Here is a 16,506-nt window from a genome sequence, read left to right on the forward strand (position 1 = left end):
TTGTCAAAAAGCCAAACGTCACCCTCAAGGCAGAAGTGAGTCTTTAAAAGTACACACGGAAATAAATAAATAAATAAATAAATAAATAAATAAATAAATAAAGTACACACGGGTGAAGGGCACTTAGGGGGCCACTTGACGGGATGAGCACTGGGTGTTATGCTATATGTTGGCAAATTGAACTCCAATAAAAACATATACAAAAATAAATAAATAAAAGTACACATGGACCCTCCAATTTATGAAGCAAATCCTTTTTGAAAATGTTTGACGGCAATTTACTTTTTGAAAGAATCTTACAATAAAATCCAAATTATCACGGCTCCTCCCGTTGTGTTTGGATTTTCCCGCAACGTTGCAGTTTCCTAAAACAAGGGACCAGTGCCTTTGAGGATGCACCGAGAGTTTAGATTATTGCTTCGCTTCAGATGTTTTTGTGGGTGGCTGCCTGTGGGGTGTTTATGCCTCTGTGGTTTCATTTGCCATGTGAATCTGCTTTGGTCTGTGTCTGCGAGCGGGCCTGAATCTTGATGTGTGTGCCTGGGCGCGCTCCTGTGCTTGCAGAGGGGGCTGCCTTCGTGCCCCTGAATCTGGGTGTGCATTTGTGCGCCTCTGCAGATGGCTCTGGTGAGACGAGTGTCCGCGCTCGGTGAAATCGGCCCCTGCCAATATTTAGGTTATCGAGATCAATAATAGCTCAAATACCTGGTCTCCAAAGGTATGTTGCTATTCAACACCCAGCTGTTATGCAGATGAACTGAATCCTGTGTACTGGTTGGCGGAGCTGGAGCCGCGGGGCTGGGCTGGCTGCGGGTAGTCATTGATCTCCTCTGAAGAGAGTCGGCGGCAGGGGCTGGTTTCCTGGCGCAGGTGCACGCGTGCGGAGGCGGCGGGGGCGGCGGGAGGGGTCTGAAGGTGAACTGGTTGTGCGGGCTGCTTGGCATGTCTAAAGAGGAGAGAAGAAAAACACCAAATAGAGACTTCCTCTCCCACTTGGCAGTCAGGAAAACACAGCTTGTCAGACTTAGGATTTCAGAATAATATAACCTGCGGGGTGGGGGTGGGGGGCAGACTTTTAAGTTCAGTCTATCTGTAAAAATGTCACTTAACTTACAAAAACACGTGCAGCACGCTCATGAAATGTAAAACATTCACAGTTGCATTTACATGTAAATTCTTCAGGGCTCTAGCAGCTAAAAAGTAAATGAGGCTGCCTCACACAATTTGTCATAGTTTCTGCTACCGAACAAATAAATCATCAACAAGACACTAAGTTACAGAACAGAAGTGAGCCGATTTCCATCAGTTGCAAAAGTCTCACTTCGGAAAATACCGGTGAAAGGCACAAATTTGTTGCAAGAAAAATCATTCGACACTTCAAATAAAAAGTATAAGGCCACCTTCTGGCTTACCTCAGGAAAGGATGCTAGCCTGCCTACACGGGAGCAAATCCAGACTGCAGAAAAACAGCTCCCTGAGTGTGTCACTTACCTGCGTGAAATGCATCTCTTTGCCAGCCGCCCCCCCCCCCCCCCAACTACGAGTGCTGCCTGGCAAAGGTAGGCTTTTTAAAAGGAGTTTGTTCTGGTTATTACATGTATTTCTCTGGCCATGCACTGCACAGTCCGTGCCCCTCCCCCACCCGCCACACCTTTCTAGGATCTCTGCCATATTATTCGCAGCTTTGGCAGAAGGGAAACCATTTTTTCTCTGCCTGTTTGCAGTGGGGGCAGCCTGGGACAGTGGTCCGCCGACTTCTGTTGTTGCTATTGTTTGGTATTTTTCCACTGTTTTCCTGGCAGGCACATGTATAGACAGCGAGTTAGAATTTGGCCCATGAGAAATGCCCCAATTAAACCCCTTTGAAAAGGAATCACTATTGTAGCTGATAGCCACCTCTCTTCCACGGGAGAAACATAATAGATGTCAAGTGATCTCTTGTAACACCAGCACGTTCTGGATAAACTTTGTAGACAGCATGGCTTTGTCCCACCTCCCAAATGACTGAGAGTTGAAAAGCAGAAAAATGCCAGAGGCTTTCCATGCCTAGCAAAAGGGCTCAGCTGGTTTGTGCTGAGACTCACTTTGCAGCGGCTGATCACAGGGAAAAAATAACTTCTTTCCATCCTTCTACCTCAAACTTGAATTTCGAAGACACTGGCATGGTTTTCATATTTTAAAATGATACTGGTGCCCCAAGAGCATGACAAATTCTTGGCTGTGTTTTCTCCTATAGATGGCTCTCCCTTTAAATAAACTTGCTATATGAAAAAGGAAATTGTACAAAAGATAGATAGGGAAAGGAGGAGTGATCATTCATTTTATACAAAATATCCCTTTAGATAGTCAGCTACCCTTGTTTGTTTAAAAGGAACTAAAATGCTTCATGAATTTTCGAAATCAACCCTATTATTCCAGGCCCAGCCCAAATCTCTCCACTAAAAATATCATCACAAGCACTTAACATCTCATTAATTTTTTTAAACCTCTGGGCTCATATTCATAACCATAAGTACAAGCATGCTTTCCATCTTTGGACTAAAAAAAGCATTGAATGCTGGAACCCAAAAGATCTTGAAGATCCTTTCATTTTGCAGATGAGAAAACTGATGTTTAGAGAGCTGCTTGTCCAGGGATACTTGGCATGGCCCAAACTAGAAGCTCATCTCCTGACTCTGGTCAATGCTCCACTCACTGTATTGTAGATCTTTCTAATACAAGCTCTCTTTAACTCCTTAAGATTTAGAAACACAGAATCCCCCACGTCTTCTGGACTTTTCACTGATAACATACCACCTTCCATTGTGGTTGTTTATATGTCTGCTTCCCTTCTTAGATCGTATCTCCTTAAGCGTTGAAAAGGAAGGCAGTTTAGCGTAATGGTATAGGCTAATGGTGATAGTGTGCGGCACAGCATACTGGAAAGAGCATAGAATTTAGGGGTATGGCAGGCCTGGGTTTGAAGACTGCCTGTGCCACTTAGAAACATTAACTCCTCATTTGTAAAATGGACACAATAATCCTTTCTCCTAGCAATTAAATTGAATTCATGAAGAATGTGTTTGGATATAGTATGTCAGTGATGGCTTATTTATTAAATGTAGTAAAAGGGGGCAGCCCCCGTGGCTCAGTGGTTTAGCGCCGCCTTCAGCCCAGAGTGTGATCCTGGAGACCCGGGATGGAGTCCCACGTTGGGCTCCCTGCATGGAGCCTGCTTCTCCCTCTGCCTGTGTCTCTGCCTCTCTGCCTCACCCCACCCCCTCTCTCCCTCTGTGTCTCTCATGAATAATTAAATCTTTAAAAAATGTAGTAAAAGGATGAAACCTTCAGCCTGGAAATGACCATGGTGATCACTTAGTTCAGCTCTCCCTCCTCCCCTCTCCATTTTACAGATGAGGAACCCAAGACTCAGAGAGGTAAAGTGACTTGTTCAAAGTCATTCAACTTGTATGAATTTGTCTGCCTCTGTCTGATTATCCCCACCGAGCCCAGTACTTTATCCATATGCTATTTTGGAAAATAAATATGACTCTTTCCCCTGACTTTAACAGGTAGTCTTCTTATCGTAACTTTGGCTCCTGAGTTTGCAATATTATAGGATCCCCTTGTTATCCTACTTTTTGTTTTATCTACCAAAACAGACTGTATATTTCTTAGAGCAAGATCATCTTCTACTTTTCTTGCATGTCATATGAGCACAGGGCTAGGTACAGAGTAAGACCCCTAAAAGCTTTTATTTCACTCCCCCCTGGGATCTAGAGAACTACTCTCAGTGTCCCCCCTTGGCTCTTTCATTCTGATGTGGCTGCTAGGTATCTATTTGATAGCTCACAGAGCAGTAGGTTTCCCCTTGGAGGTTGTAGTGAAATCTCTTCCACAGCCACGGAGAAGGGCAATGATATTCCAAAGAGGGTGCTTAAAACCATGCCCCTCTAAGACTCGCAAAAGGCAGCAGTGACACACTCTACAGACTTGCCACCTAAATCCATGAACTTAATGATGCGAGGAAGGGAAATAAAAGGTGGGAGTCTAGAGTTAGAAGAAGAGAAGGAATCAATTGACCATGTTGTGTCCAGAACACCTCTGAATGACACGTGACATCTATTAGCTTAATCAGTAGGTATTTGTGTCAGTACAGTTGTTCAAAAGACAGAAAGGCTCTACTAAGTACAGCTGTTCAAAAGAAAGAATCACTCATTGTCATCTGGATTTATTGCTTGCTGGATTTCCTCACAATCTTTGCAACTTCCTTATTATGAAACATGATAAAAATTCTACTTCATTGAAAAGTATGATCATGGTATTATTATAACATACCATTTCTGCTGCAGGTAGAACTACTTTGTATAGTTATTTTGATTATATATATACATGTGTCTGTATTGATTTATATCTATTTTACTGTGTATCTTTGTTTCCATGTTTTAAATATGCAAAGGTTTCCCTACTTGTTAATATTGTCTTTAAAGGCTCTCACAATATTGAATTGTTGAATTGAGTGGAATACATGAAAACCTTAAGCCCTTATGAAATGCAAATGATCTCAGCTTCATTCTTTCTCTCACCTCAGGAAAAAAATGGAGAATGCACTTGTTCCCTCCCAAATGAAGTAATTTAATCCTTGGGCTCCATGAAATGGGATTTCCCAACCTTAAACACTAATGAAAAAATATACTTGGGTTCAGTGTTGGGAGCTCTAGAACACCAGTTCCAAGGGGTTAAGAGTCACATGCACTTACTTCCAAATGTATGTGGCAGCCATACATTTCTGTGCCCAAAGAGAGAGACGCAATGGCGGGGGGGCGGGGGGCGGGGGGGAGTGATTATGAAATGTGTATATCTGGACATACTTATAAAACTTTCTGAAAGTAAATTAAGATTTCAGATGGAAAGGTCTAATTCACATAACATACTTGGATAGGATCCAGTTTCAGGTTTGAGGTCCTAAAATAACTTGGTAAGAAAAGTCTCTGTGAGAGGAAAATGCCTCCCAGTTGTATACCTAAGGTATTTTAGGTGTGGGAGAACTGTTAGCAGAACTGTTTCTGAACTTCAGAAACAACTATCATCTCCAAAGGGTAAGCAGGAAAAGAAAGTTGTCGTGCATAGTTGGTTTTTTGTTTGTTTGTTTTTGTTTTTTAGTCAGAGAAACGTTTCACCAGATATCAGAATGCCTCTACTCTGAAACACTGTGTGCGGACTTATTGAAGGGCTGCATCAACATAGTGCATTTGGCTATAAGGCGATGTTTGCATTTCTTACATTCTCTGCACTATGCAAAATTGCACATTGGGAAAGGGTTTATGGGGAAAAGGGGTTGGGGACACAAGACCTGAAGCTGGCTCGTGACAGTGGGTGTCAGATGGGTTGCAAGTTATGAGTTATTGTGGCATGATGGAAGGAGGGTTGTCTGAGTCCCACAGAAAGATCTAACCCCAGGTGCAGATAGATTGCAAGGCTCCTAACACCAAATGGTGTACCAAGACAGCTGGTAGATGTTACCGTTATATGCATGTGTATACTGTGTACATTCCTCAATGGTTCACTCTGCTGTGTGCAGTTTTCTGCCTTCCCCTAGTATTTTTAACAGATGGAATCACACGTACGTAGACACAAAATTTGTCTTATGTTCGAATTGTTCTGAAAGATACCAATAGCACAAGAACAAATTAATGTTTTCAAAATAAGCATTGTAGCAGAACTGACTGTACATGCAAAATCATTTTCTCTAAGTGTTAAAAATAAATACTGTCATTAATACAGCAATGCCAAATGGATAATTTTTTTCTGAAAAATGTGACCAAAGCAGACACATGCTTTATTTTTCCCCAGATCTGTGTACTTAACCAATCAAACTTTTCTTTACTGAAATTCAGAAAATAACCCCCCAAATATGTTTCCCCCCCAAAGTTACTATGTGGTGTATGTTACCAAGAGGAGCACATATTCTCAAAGCTGTAGAAAAAGGTCACGGGAAGTCAGAAAACATATCTATACTTCCTGGCCTTAAGTCTGTGTTTCATTACCTCGTTGGCCAAAGAGAAGATGGCACGACTATACCTTGTCTGTAGCTCTGGAATAAAAAAATTCCTGAAAACCAAGGTTTTTTCTCATTCATTTGGTAGTGAAACCTGATCTAAACTGATATAACGGTATTTATGGTCTTTATTTCCTTTACAGAATTTTTATACATTTAGCTGCAGAAATATTGATGTATTATTAAAGGATGCTGGCCCACATCCCAGACTGGGTGTTACACAACACATAATATATGCATGGCATTACCTGTGTAAAATCTGAAAAATTCTCAATTTTGAAACAAAAGGACCCCAAAGATTTTTGATGCAGGATTATGGGCCTGTGTTAGTATTTAACAACCTCTCTGAACTCTTATGAGGTAATATTAATTAATGCTTATGAAAGCCTTGGTAATCTACACGAGCAAAGAACATCAGGGCACCAAGGGTTATTGCCATAACTACTTATGTCAAGTCTCTCGAGGCCAATTACAAGCCTTTGGTTCCTTAGGTTGTTTTTCTGAGCTATTCTCCCTCCTAGGCAGGAGAGGGGATAAAAAGAAAATGTTTTAAAATAAAGAAGGGAGGTTTATTATTAATATTAACTATTACGAGTAATTCTAAATGTATATTATTACTTTATAGTACTTTACTTGCCACAGGGAGCTTTCACAACCTGTGAGGAGGTGGTTTATAAATTCGCATGTTATGGCTAATATCCATTAACTTGAGAGTGCTCAGTGATCACCACATTAGTCTTAACTGTATCTGGCTGTGGACATTTTCTGTTCTCAGCCTTATAATTATTATTAGAGGCTCAAAGAATATGAAAGAAAATTGGTTTTCAGAAGAAAATTGAGTAAACAGGTATAGCTTATCTTTTTCCTGGTTCAGATAATACTGCTTTACTATTAATGTACCCACAGCTTTAATAAAAGCAGATCCATTAGTTAAATAAACCATTAGATTGAGAAGAGAAATAAAATCTATTAAATTGGTAAAGTTTAATAGATGTTTGTGTGTGTATATGGACATGTGTATGAGCGAGATGCAGACAAGAGAAAGAGGCAGAATGAGAGAGAAACAGAATTGGCAACTAAAGCACATGACTGCAGGAGAAGAGTCACAGAAGATCTCGGGGCAGGCCAACAATAAATAATGTTTTTCGGTTTAAATGGTTTCAATCTGGTTCTAGATTACTGCACTATGCATGGCTCCAGAGCCCTGCGATGCTATGTACTGTCTTTCAGACTGTAAAGTATATCCTTTGAGGACATCGAACAGGTTCTCTTACCAAGACAGCAAGTAAGAGAGTACATTCTATTAATTTCTGCCAGTTGGGTTGATCTTTGTTACAACCACTGGAAATAAAGGTCAGCACTGAAGCACCTACAATCCTTTGACATGTCTGTGCTGAAACTTGTATTTACACTAGTCTCTCCATAAACTGATGCTTGTCTACAAAGAATGTGCTGGTCTACCTACAGAAAGTGTAAACTTCCTATTTTCTAGGTCTCATTAATTTCTTTTCCTCTTCTCCTGTAAGTTGTACAAGTATAACAATGAGTCAAATATCTACAAGGCAACCCTCCCCCCAACGCACTTCTTCCTGTTCTCATGGGGAATCCAACTGTGCTGTGTATTGTATTGGCTTTACATAGTGCAATTAGCCAATCTTACGAATAACAGTCAATATTCCTGCCAATAAGTGGCTGGTTTGTTAACTCAATCAACTCTCTGACATAGATTAAGACAAACAAACTAGGACTTAACAATCAAGAAAAAAAGAAAGGACTGTGGCTAAATGCTGTTTTGCTTAAATTACTGAAGTAAATGTTCAAACTACCCAATTTTCTGGGTTGTGAAAATATAGGACGGATACATCTTTGCTTATATTTTCAGAGCTTCTGGCAACATTGCAAGAAGAGGAAAAGTGAAGTCAATACATTTGTTACCTATTCATTTTTCTAAGTAGAATGGTAAAAAGCTCTACTTTACAGTCCGATTTGGAATTTTAAATGTCAAATTCTAAATATGAATATATGGTATTAATTAACAATTAAAATTAGTGGTTGGCCAAAGCCTTTTTCACTGTGGTCTTGAAGGAAACTCTGTTATCCATTATGTGCCAGGAAATAAGAAATAGATAATTGCCCTGTTTTATCTTATGCTGACAATGATGCTGTGGCTTCCATTATTAGGCAGTGAAGTATATCAAAAAGAAAATATAAAAAAGTAATGATCCTTAAAAGTTCATATTTACTTTATCCTCAAACTAAAGTCGTATGTAGGTATTTCAATTATTTTCAATCCCCAAGTTCATTATTTATTTGCAAGTAGGTAATGGAGGGTTATGAATTAATTGACAGTGAATCATTTAATAAATTAGCTAATAACAGATATTCTGGAATTTTACAAAGTTTACATTTTCAGAGCTTTGTTTTTTTTTTATTAGACTATTACAAATGATCATCCTGTACTTGTTCAAAAAGCAATGGATGAAAATCATTTTAATGTTATTTATGAAAATAGAACTCTGAATGTTCAGAGCACAAATCAAGAAAACATTATGACTGTGTCTAAATTTCTAAGAAAAATATTTTTCATACTACCATATGTTAAATAATGAGGGCAAGCTATATTAAGAGTAATAAAACAACAAAAAGTAGAAGACACAACAATCCTACAGGATAAAAACAAAGCATGGAGGACTAAGGAAGGCTGGGGCTGTTTTAGCTGCTCCACCCAAAACTTTATTTCAGATGGAGATTAAAGAAAAAGATGATTATTAATACCATTATCTATCCAATACTGTCTGGCTATTTGGTGAGAAAGTTTCCCCATACCCTATAGTTTCTCTTCCCCAGCACAACTTTAGGAACAAAGGAGACTCGTGGACGCCTAGTGCAGTGGAGGAGAGGAGTTCTAGCATCTGTACCTGGGTACTGAACAGATACACAGCCCCCACCTGAGACAATAGGGAGAGACAGCCCTGTTACAGCAGCATGCCCAAGACGAGACAACTCTCATATTTCACCCACGTTTTGCCCAAGTTCGGCAGTTCTGAGCTACAGGATCCAAACATACCTAAGTTTTGCAATCACTCGTTACTACAGTAGAAGACTAAAATTCACAAATAATTTACTTTACAAATAATAGTTGAGAGTGGACTCAAGGTGATAGCTCTAACAGTGTCACTTTCACCGAGTTTCTTATGCATGTGCTTTCTTGGATGGGAGAGAAAGGGGTGGGGTTCAGGTAGTGCTAGACACAGATACAACTGTGATCCCACAAACCATTTTATTTTTTTAAAAGATTTTATTTATGCATGAGAGACACACAGAGAGAGGCAGAGACACAGGCAGAGGGAGAAGCAGGCTCCGTGCAGGGAACCCGATGCAGGACTCGCTCCCGGGACTCCAGGATCATGCCCTGGGCCAAAGGCAGGCGCTCAACCGCTGAGCCACCCAGGCGTCCCCCCATAAACCATTTTAATCACTAGTTCCCACATCCACTTCCTGATAAAATGATTATATGAATACTATAGGGATGATGAAAATTTGATTGTTCCTCCTCTCAAAAAAGAAAATGGGGCAGGGTGGGGATTGGGAACAAAACTCTTGGTATTCTCACAAGAGTGTATGCACATGTACATGTTATTAAAATATACTGGGGCCAACAAAATTGAGAATTGTGATCTTGATGTCTGATGGTAGAACCCTACTGGCTGCCATCAACCTCTCTGCCTGATCTTTGGATTACTGAAGGAGTCTCCTAAGAGCTATGAACTGGGAAGTGATGGGTGTGTAGGAAGAAGAGAGTTAAGTTTTATTTCCCAGCTTGCAGTCAAATTATGCATCTCCTTGTCTTAAATCAGGATCTAGGTCTGAATCATCTTTGTATCTTCCAAACGCTTAGCCCATAATTTTAGTCAACACAAGTTTAAAATTTTGTTTACTTGTGAACTTAATTAATTGGAATAAATTCAAAGTTTTAGTTGGAATTCAATTAAGTTTATTTTATTAAAAAACCATTATAACAACTACAGTGTGAGAGAATGTTTTATGAAACCAAATATCTTACTTGATTGAATTCTTCCCATTCCTACCAGTTGTTTTGGCATTGTGTGGGCACAGCTTGTATTTGAAGCTTTCTGCCTGAAATGCTCATTGATTAATTCCCTCCTTATTACAAATTTTCATTTTCTTGTTTTTCAACATGTTATTTTAGTGAGATGCTAAATAGAGCTGTTTGCTGGAGGGGTGCCAACATTAAGATATATTACTAAGCCTCCCTTATAAACTTTGCTTATGCTCAGCTATGCATATTTAACTCATTTTATTTTTCCTTCAAAATCTGATTCATTCCCTCAATTACATTACTGCTTATCTCTCTGGACTCCCTCCAATTTAACTAGGTCTTTATGTTTCCCCAAACAAAATGCAGGATTCTGGATGAACATCACCCAGAATACAAAAAAGTTATCTGACAAATTCTTTTGTAATGATGTCTTTTCACATGTAGCTTCAAATTACATATAGATTGCACTTGAGACTTCATTAACTGGAAGATGGCTAATGAAGTCACGAGAAGGCAGCTCAATTAGGAAATATACTGATATATTGATATAGATGTGTTTGCTAGTGGATCAAGTGAAAGTCCATCAAAATGAGCAAATTAGTGGAATCTACTAATATAATGTTAGAGTAGATTGAATAAGTGCTGATTTCAGACAGGTTCATCCCCATCCCACCATGTATAGATGCCTTAGGAAAACTAAAAGAAAAAAATAAGCTTGTCTCAAGGGGAAAACGGTCAGCTGGCATAAACAGGAGGAAAAACAATCAGAACATATGTTGAAGAAACTATGGATATGAGACTGTACATTAAATATAAATGGTAATCCTAGAAATTCAGAAAATATTTCATAGGTAGTGACTGATAACTCTTTAACAAAGTATCTTAAGCAACTTAATTCTTAGTTAAGGTCATTTAAATAGCTTTTTTCAATGGTTCTCAGGGAAAACATTTTTTAGATGACAGAAAGCCTACTGAGAGGGACAGAGGATCAAGCACACACTGCTTATCTGAATGAGTTTTGAAAGAAGCCACTTGTAGTGCTTGAAATCAGTGCAGAGGAGCTCATTCCTGCATATTAATACTCAAGGTCTACACCAGACCCAACTGAAGAGTGTGATCTGGGTTCATAGATGGACTTGATTCAAATTTGCTTTCACTTTGGTTTGCTCACCAACTGCAAATAAGTACTGCAAAAGATACAAATAAAATTAGAATGCAGGCATGTGTACCCAGCTCCATTTTGCGTTCCTTGTAATCCACAAAGGCAAGCCTCGATTTGGTAGTCTTGGTAGCCTGCACAGAGTGAGGTGTCTAACAGGATGAAAGAACATATTACTTTTGCTGTCTTTTGTACTCCCAGCCTCATTAGCATTTAGAAACAGCTTATGTAAAGCATAATTCTGTTACTCAGGAAGTCCTGTCACGCAGGCTTAACATGCAGCTCCTCGACATCCAAATTCTTGCTTCTAGTAGCAATCATCAAGTCAGTTGCAGGTCAAGATATAGAGATATGGTATTACTATTTATACCTTCCAAAGAAATGATAGAGAAGCCAAAGTAGAGAAGAAATTAAACCTAATTAGTTATGGAATACCATGTATTCAGAAGTAGAAGATGAACAGGAGAGTGTCTTGGTTTCATTGGTTTACATTCAATAACATGAATCAAGTGGAGTATTTTCTCGAATACTAATCTACTTATTTAGAGGAACTCATCTCTATGTGACTTGTTTAAATTAGCAAGTACATTGTGACAATTCCAAATGACACAGTGGTTAAGTTACAGACATTAGGATCAGGTCAGTCTGGGTTTAAAATCACAGATCTGCTATTTACTATCAGTTTGATAGTGATCAATAAAACCCTCTGAAGCCTCTGTTTCCTTATCTTGTAAAACAGGGATACTAATAAATATCTCTTAATGTTTTTGTGAGCATTAAATGAGGTCACATGCACAAAGCGCTTACTAGCATGCCTGACACATAGTAATCACTAAGTAGTATTATTAAATGAATGATTAATTATTGAACCCAACAAAATCTATAAAATTCAGGTACCATCTAGTAAGTAACCTAAGAGAAAATCTATCTGATCCCAACATATTTGCTTATTTAAAACTTCTCCATTATAGTTCAAAAACACTTTACAATTTTCACACGTTTCTTATTTTCTTCAAAACAGTTCTTAGAAGCTATTCTTGAAATCATGAGTCAATAGAAGAACAGTTGACTCCTTTCCTGTTCCTCCAAGCCACACCAAACACTCTCTATTGATTAGCTTGCTTATTATGCTCCCAGTCCCTTTTACTTCAGATAACAGGCTCTATTTCATGATTTTTATTTTAGTGCTCTGAGTGCATTCACTTGCATTTTCCCCTATACCAAATGATTTGGGGGTATACATGCATTTCGAAAGTACTTATTGCAATAACACCTTGGGACTTTAACATTCGAGCAAAGGATATGAAGAAAAACCATTTTCATGAATACAACATTAGTGCTTTGTATTTAGGAAGCACCTTTCATCTGCATCTCTCAAAGACCTTCACAAATATTATCTGATGCTCTATTCACTGGGCGAAGCTGCAAGCAAAACTGCCTTTCAAAGAATTCCCTCAAAGTACATAAAATCCCATGAGGGAAGGCAAATAGATAGCTGGATAAAGTGTCAGGAATATTCAGAAACATTTTAAAGTAATATTATACCAAAATGCCACTGAACAAACTGTGTCTACTACTTAGAAGTATGGTATTCCATAGGTATAACTTTCATATTAAATAAATACACAGGAACTTAGTCATCCTGGCACCAGGATCAACACCCACATTATAACCTAATGATATTTGATCAATTGTGGAACTATGTGTCAACCTAATTTGTGGTAGATGACTTGCCTTATACAATATCCAAATATATTTATTAAAGCACTGCATATTAACGATACTATAGTATAGTATATGCAAAGAGCATGGACATCAGACCAGGGTTGTATGCTAAGTACTTAGCATATTCCCTGGTAGCTGTTATAAATTCGGTTAATATTAGTTATCAATATCACTATTATTGTAATTCTTTTCATGAATTCAGATGAGAAGACAGCTGTCTTTCCAAGAATTCAGTGTTGCTGCAGCTCTACAGTACTCCCCCCTTACTCATGGGGGATACTTTCCAAGACCCCCAGTGGATGCCTGAAACCATGACTAGTACTGAACCCTAGATATACTACATTTTTCCTATACATACATGCCTATGATAGAGTTTAGTTTACAAATCAGACATAGTCAGAGATTAACAACAATAACAATAAAATGGAACAATTACAATAACATATTATAATAAAAATTATGTGAATGTGGTCTCTCTCTCTCAGGATACCTTTTTTTTAAAGATTTTATTTTATTTACTTATTCATGAGAGACACACAGAGAGAGGCAGACACAGGCAGAAGGAGAAGTAGGCTCCATGCAGGGAGCCTGATGTGGGACTCGATCCTGGGACCAGGATCATGCCCTGAGCCGAGCACAGATGCTCAACTGCTGAGCCACCCAGGCATCCCTCTCTCAAGATACCTTATTGTACTGTACTCTCCCTTTATCGTGTGATGATGTGAGATGATAAAATGTCTGTGCGATAAGATGGAGTGAGGCGAGTGATGTGGGTGTTGTGATGTAGTGTTAAGCTAATATTGACCTCTGGGCAATATATCAGAAAGAAGATCATCTGCTTCTGGACTGGGATTGGCTGGGGGTGGCTAAAACTGCAGAAAGCAGAACTGTGGATAAAGAGGGAACTACTGTAGTTCTTTTTTTTTTAATTTTATTTATTTATGAGAGACACAGAAACATAGGCAGAGGGAGAAGCAGGCTCCATGCAGGGAGACTGACGTGGGACTTGATCCCAGAATCCCAGGATCATACCATGAGCTGGAGGCAGACGCTCAGCCACTAAGCCACCGAGGCACCCTGGAACTACTGTAGTTCTTTCTCTAATTCTTGTTAAGATATGTACCTGGGAAGTAAGAAGAAAAGAAAAACACAGCCCTTTCCTTTTTAGGAGCAGCAGCTCAAGATGGAGAAAGGCATGGATATTCAGATGTTAAGACCTCTTCTGGCCTTCTGACTGAAATTATTTACACAGTGTCTTGTTGTCACAAAGATTATGACTATGGATTTGCCACGAAAACACACCATATCAGATGTGATACTTTTTATAATCCTAAAGAAATAACTGACTTCAAAGAATTTTAATCAACTGTTTTGGTGCTATGAAAACAAAACATTAGTCTACACACTCATTGTGAAGACATTACCAGCCTCATTTACCGCTTCTTAGTGTTATTATTCTTGGACCTCTCTGTTATTGTACCTTCTTGCTCACTTAATTAGTATGCAGTTAAACCGGACTATCTAACAAAATTGTAAGAAAGTGAGATTTTGAAAATATTCTGAAGAGATGAATATTTTCTACTGTTTCAGAAGAAAATGTGATGTTTTAATGTCATACACCGTGCTCATTTTAGAGATGGAGAAGTGAAGGATCTAGTCCAAGACCTTGGGTCCTATGGCATTGAACTGACTGACTGTTTGCTCCCACTCAGCCATCTCTCCTGGGATTCAAAGCAAACCACACCAACAGTGCTTCTATCACACTTGCCATTCATATTTATTGCAAACACTGAAGATAAAATTCTGTGACTGAATTAGCTATGTAACAACTTATAATAAAATCCATGTAATGGGTTACTTTATTTGTAAACCCAATTCAATATGCTCATGCATGCATCATTAATTGCTTCCTTTTAATTCTCGGTAGCAAATATCCTCATTTCAGTAGTACTTATATAATGTATATGATACTTATTAACAGTCTTTAACTTAGCTGGTTTATCATTTTATCCCATTGATCCTGAAAATATCAGAAGATATTGCTTAATGGGCTTTCTTCAAAAAGACAACTGAGCAATTTATTTATGCTATTTTTCTATCTGCACATTAAAGCCTAACCAGATTTACTAATGAAGTACTATGGATATAAAATAAATTCTCATTTTGTATAATTTGCATTCATGATGACCATCTATCTAGTCACAGAAAGTATCAAACTGGTTTTCAAATAAATGCTACTAAAATAAAATGGACTTCCTGAAACTGAGAGTCACAGATGGGGGGTTTCATTTTCTGAATACGTGCTGGAGTTTACAGCAATGGATAATAACGAGGATGGCTAAGGTTGTGGTAGTCCAAGTGTCACTCAGTAAAACAGCTCTAATGTTTCACTCTCTTATACAAATCCATAGTATAACACATCATGGTTATGCCAAAAATCTAAAGTCTCAAAACCCTAGGGATATTGGATCTGGGCTTTTTAAACAGTGAATTAAATTTTATTTTATATTTTGTGGATTTTTTTTGTGGATTTTTGTAACTTGTTTTGCACCAATTACTATGTTCTTCATAACACAAACATTCTAATGTAATTTATATAGTACCTCCATTTGAAAGACCTGAAAATGTAAAAACAAACAAAAATAAAACCCTAATGATCTAAACATTTCAACAGAAGTTTGTTTGTATAGGAGTCTAGTGACTACAAGTGTCTATCGGAACAATAGTGATTTTCTAAGTGATTTTCTGAAATGACTTTTTAAGTGATTATTCATTATGTGGGGCAAAGGCAACAATGCACAGAGTGAAAAGGCAACTCACAGAATGGGAAAAATATTTTCAAACCATATACCTGATAAGGAGTTACTATCTAGAATATACAAAGAACTCTTAAAATTCAACAAGAGATAACCTGACTAAAAAATATGTAAAGGACTTGAGGAGACATTTTTCCAAAGAAGATATACAAATGACCAATAAGCATATTGAAAAGATGCATTAATATCCTCATGAAAATGCAAATCAAAACCATAACATATTCCTGACACACATTAGGATAGCCACTATTTAAAAAAAACAAAAACAGAAAATAAGATTTGGTGAGGATGTAGAGAATTTGCAACTTTGTGCATTGCTAATAGAAATGTAAAATATTGAAGATCTTATGGAAAACCAGTATAAAGATTCTTCAAAACATTAAAAAATAGAATTATCATATAATCTGGCAGTTCTACTTCTGGGTATACATCCAAAATAACTGAAAATAAGATCTTGAATATGTGCTTGCACATCCATGTTCATGGAAGCATTATTCACACTAGCCAATGGTGGAAGCAATGTCAATGTGCATTGATGGATGAATTGAAAAGGAAAACATGGTATATACATGCTATGGAACATTACTCAGCCTTAATGAATAAGAAAATTCTGTCATATGCTGCAACATGGATTGAACATTGAGGATATTATACATGAAATAAGCCAGTCACAAAAATACCATGTAGTTCTACTTATGTGAGGTACATA

The 16,506-nt window shown here is 38.1% G+C and overlaps 1 protein-coding gene across 9 annotated transcripts in view; it reads right to left on the reverse strand.

Moving 5' to 3' along the window:
- TENM1 (teneurin transmembrane protein 1) overlaps positions 1-16,506 on the reverse strand; it is an 802,950-nt gene that overhangs the window by 347,680 nt on the left and 438,764 nt on the right. For all 9 annotated transcript variants that reach the window (XM_041741541.1, XM_041741545.1, XM_041741547.1 and 6 more), the window contains one exon: positions 706-946. In XM_041741541.1, the coding sequence (XP_041597475.1) occupies positions 706-946 (241 nt within the window). The remainder of the gene's footprint in view (positions 1-705; positions 947-16,506) is intronic.

Source organism: Vulpes lagopus, chromosome X (assembly GCF_018345385.1).
Source record: "Vulpes lagopus strain Blue_001 chromosome X, ASM1834538v1, whole genome shotgun sequence".
NCBI classification, from domain to species: Eukaryota; Metazoa; Chordata; class Mammalia; order Carnivora; family Canidae; genus Vulpes; species Vulpes lagopus.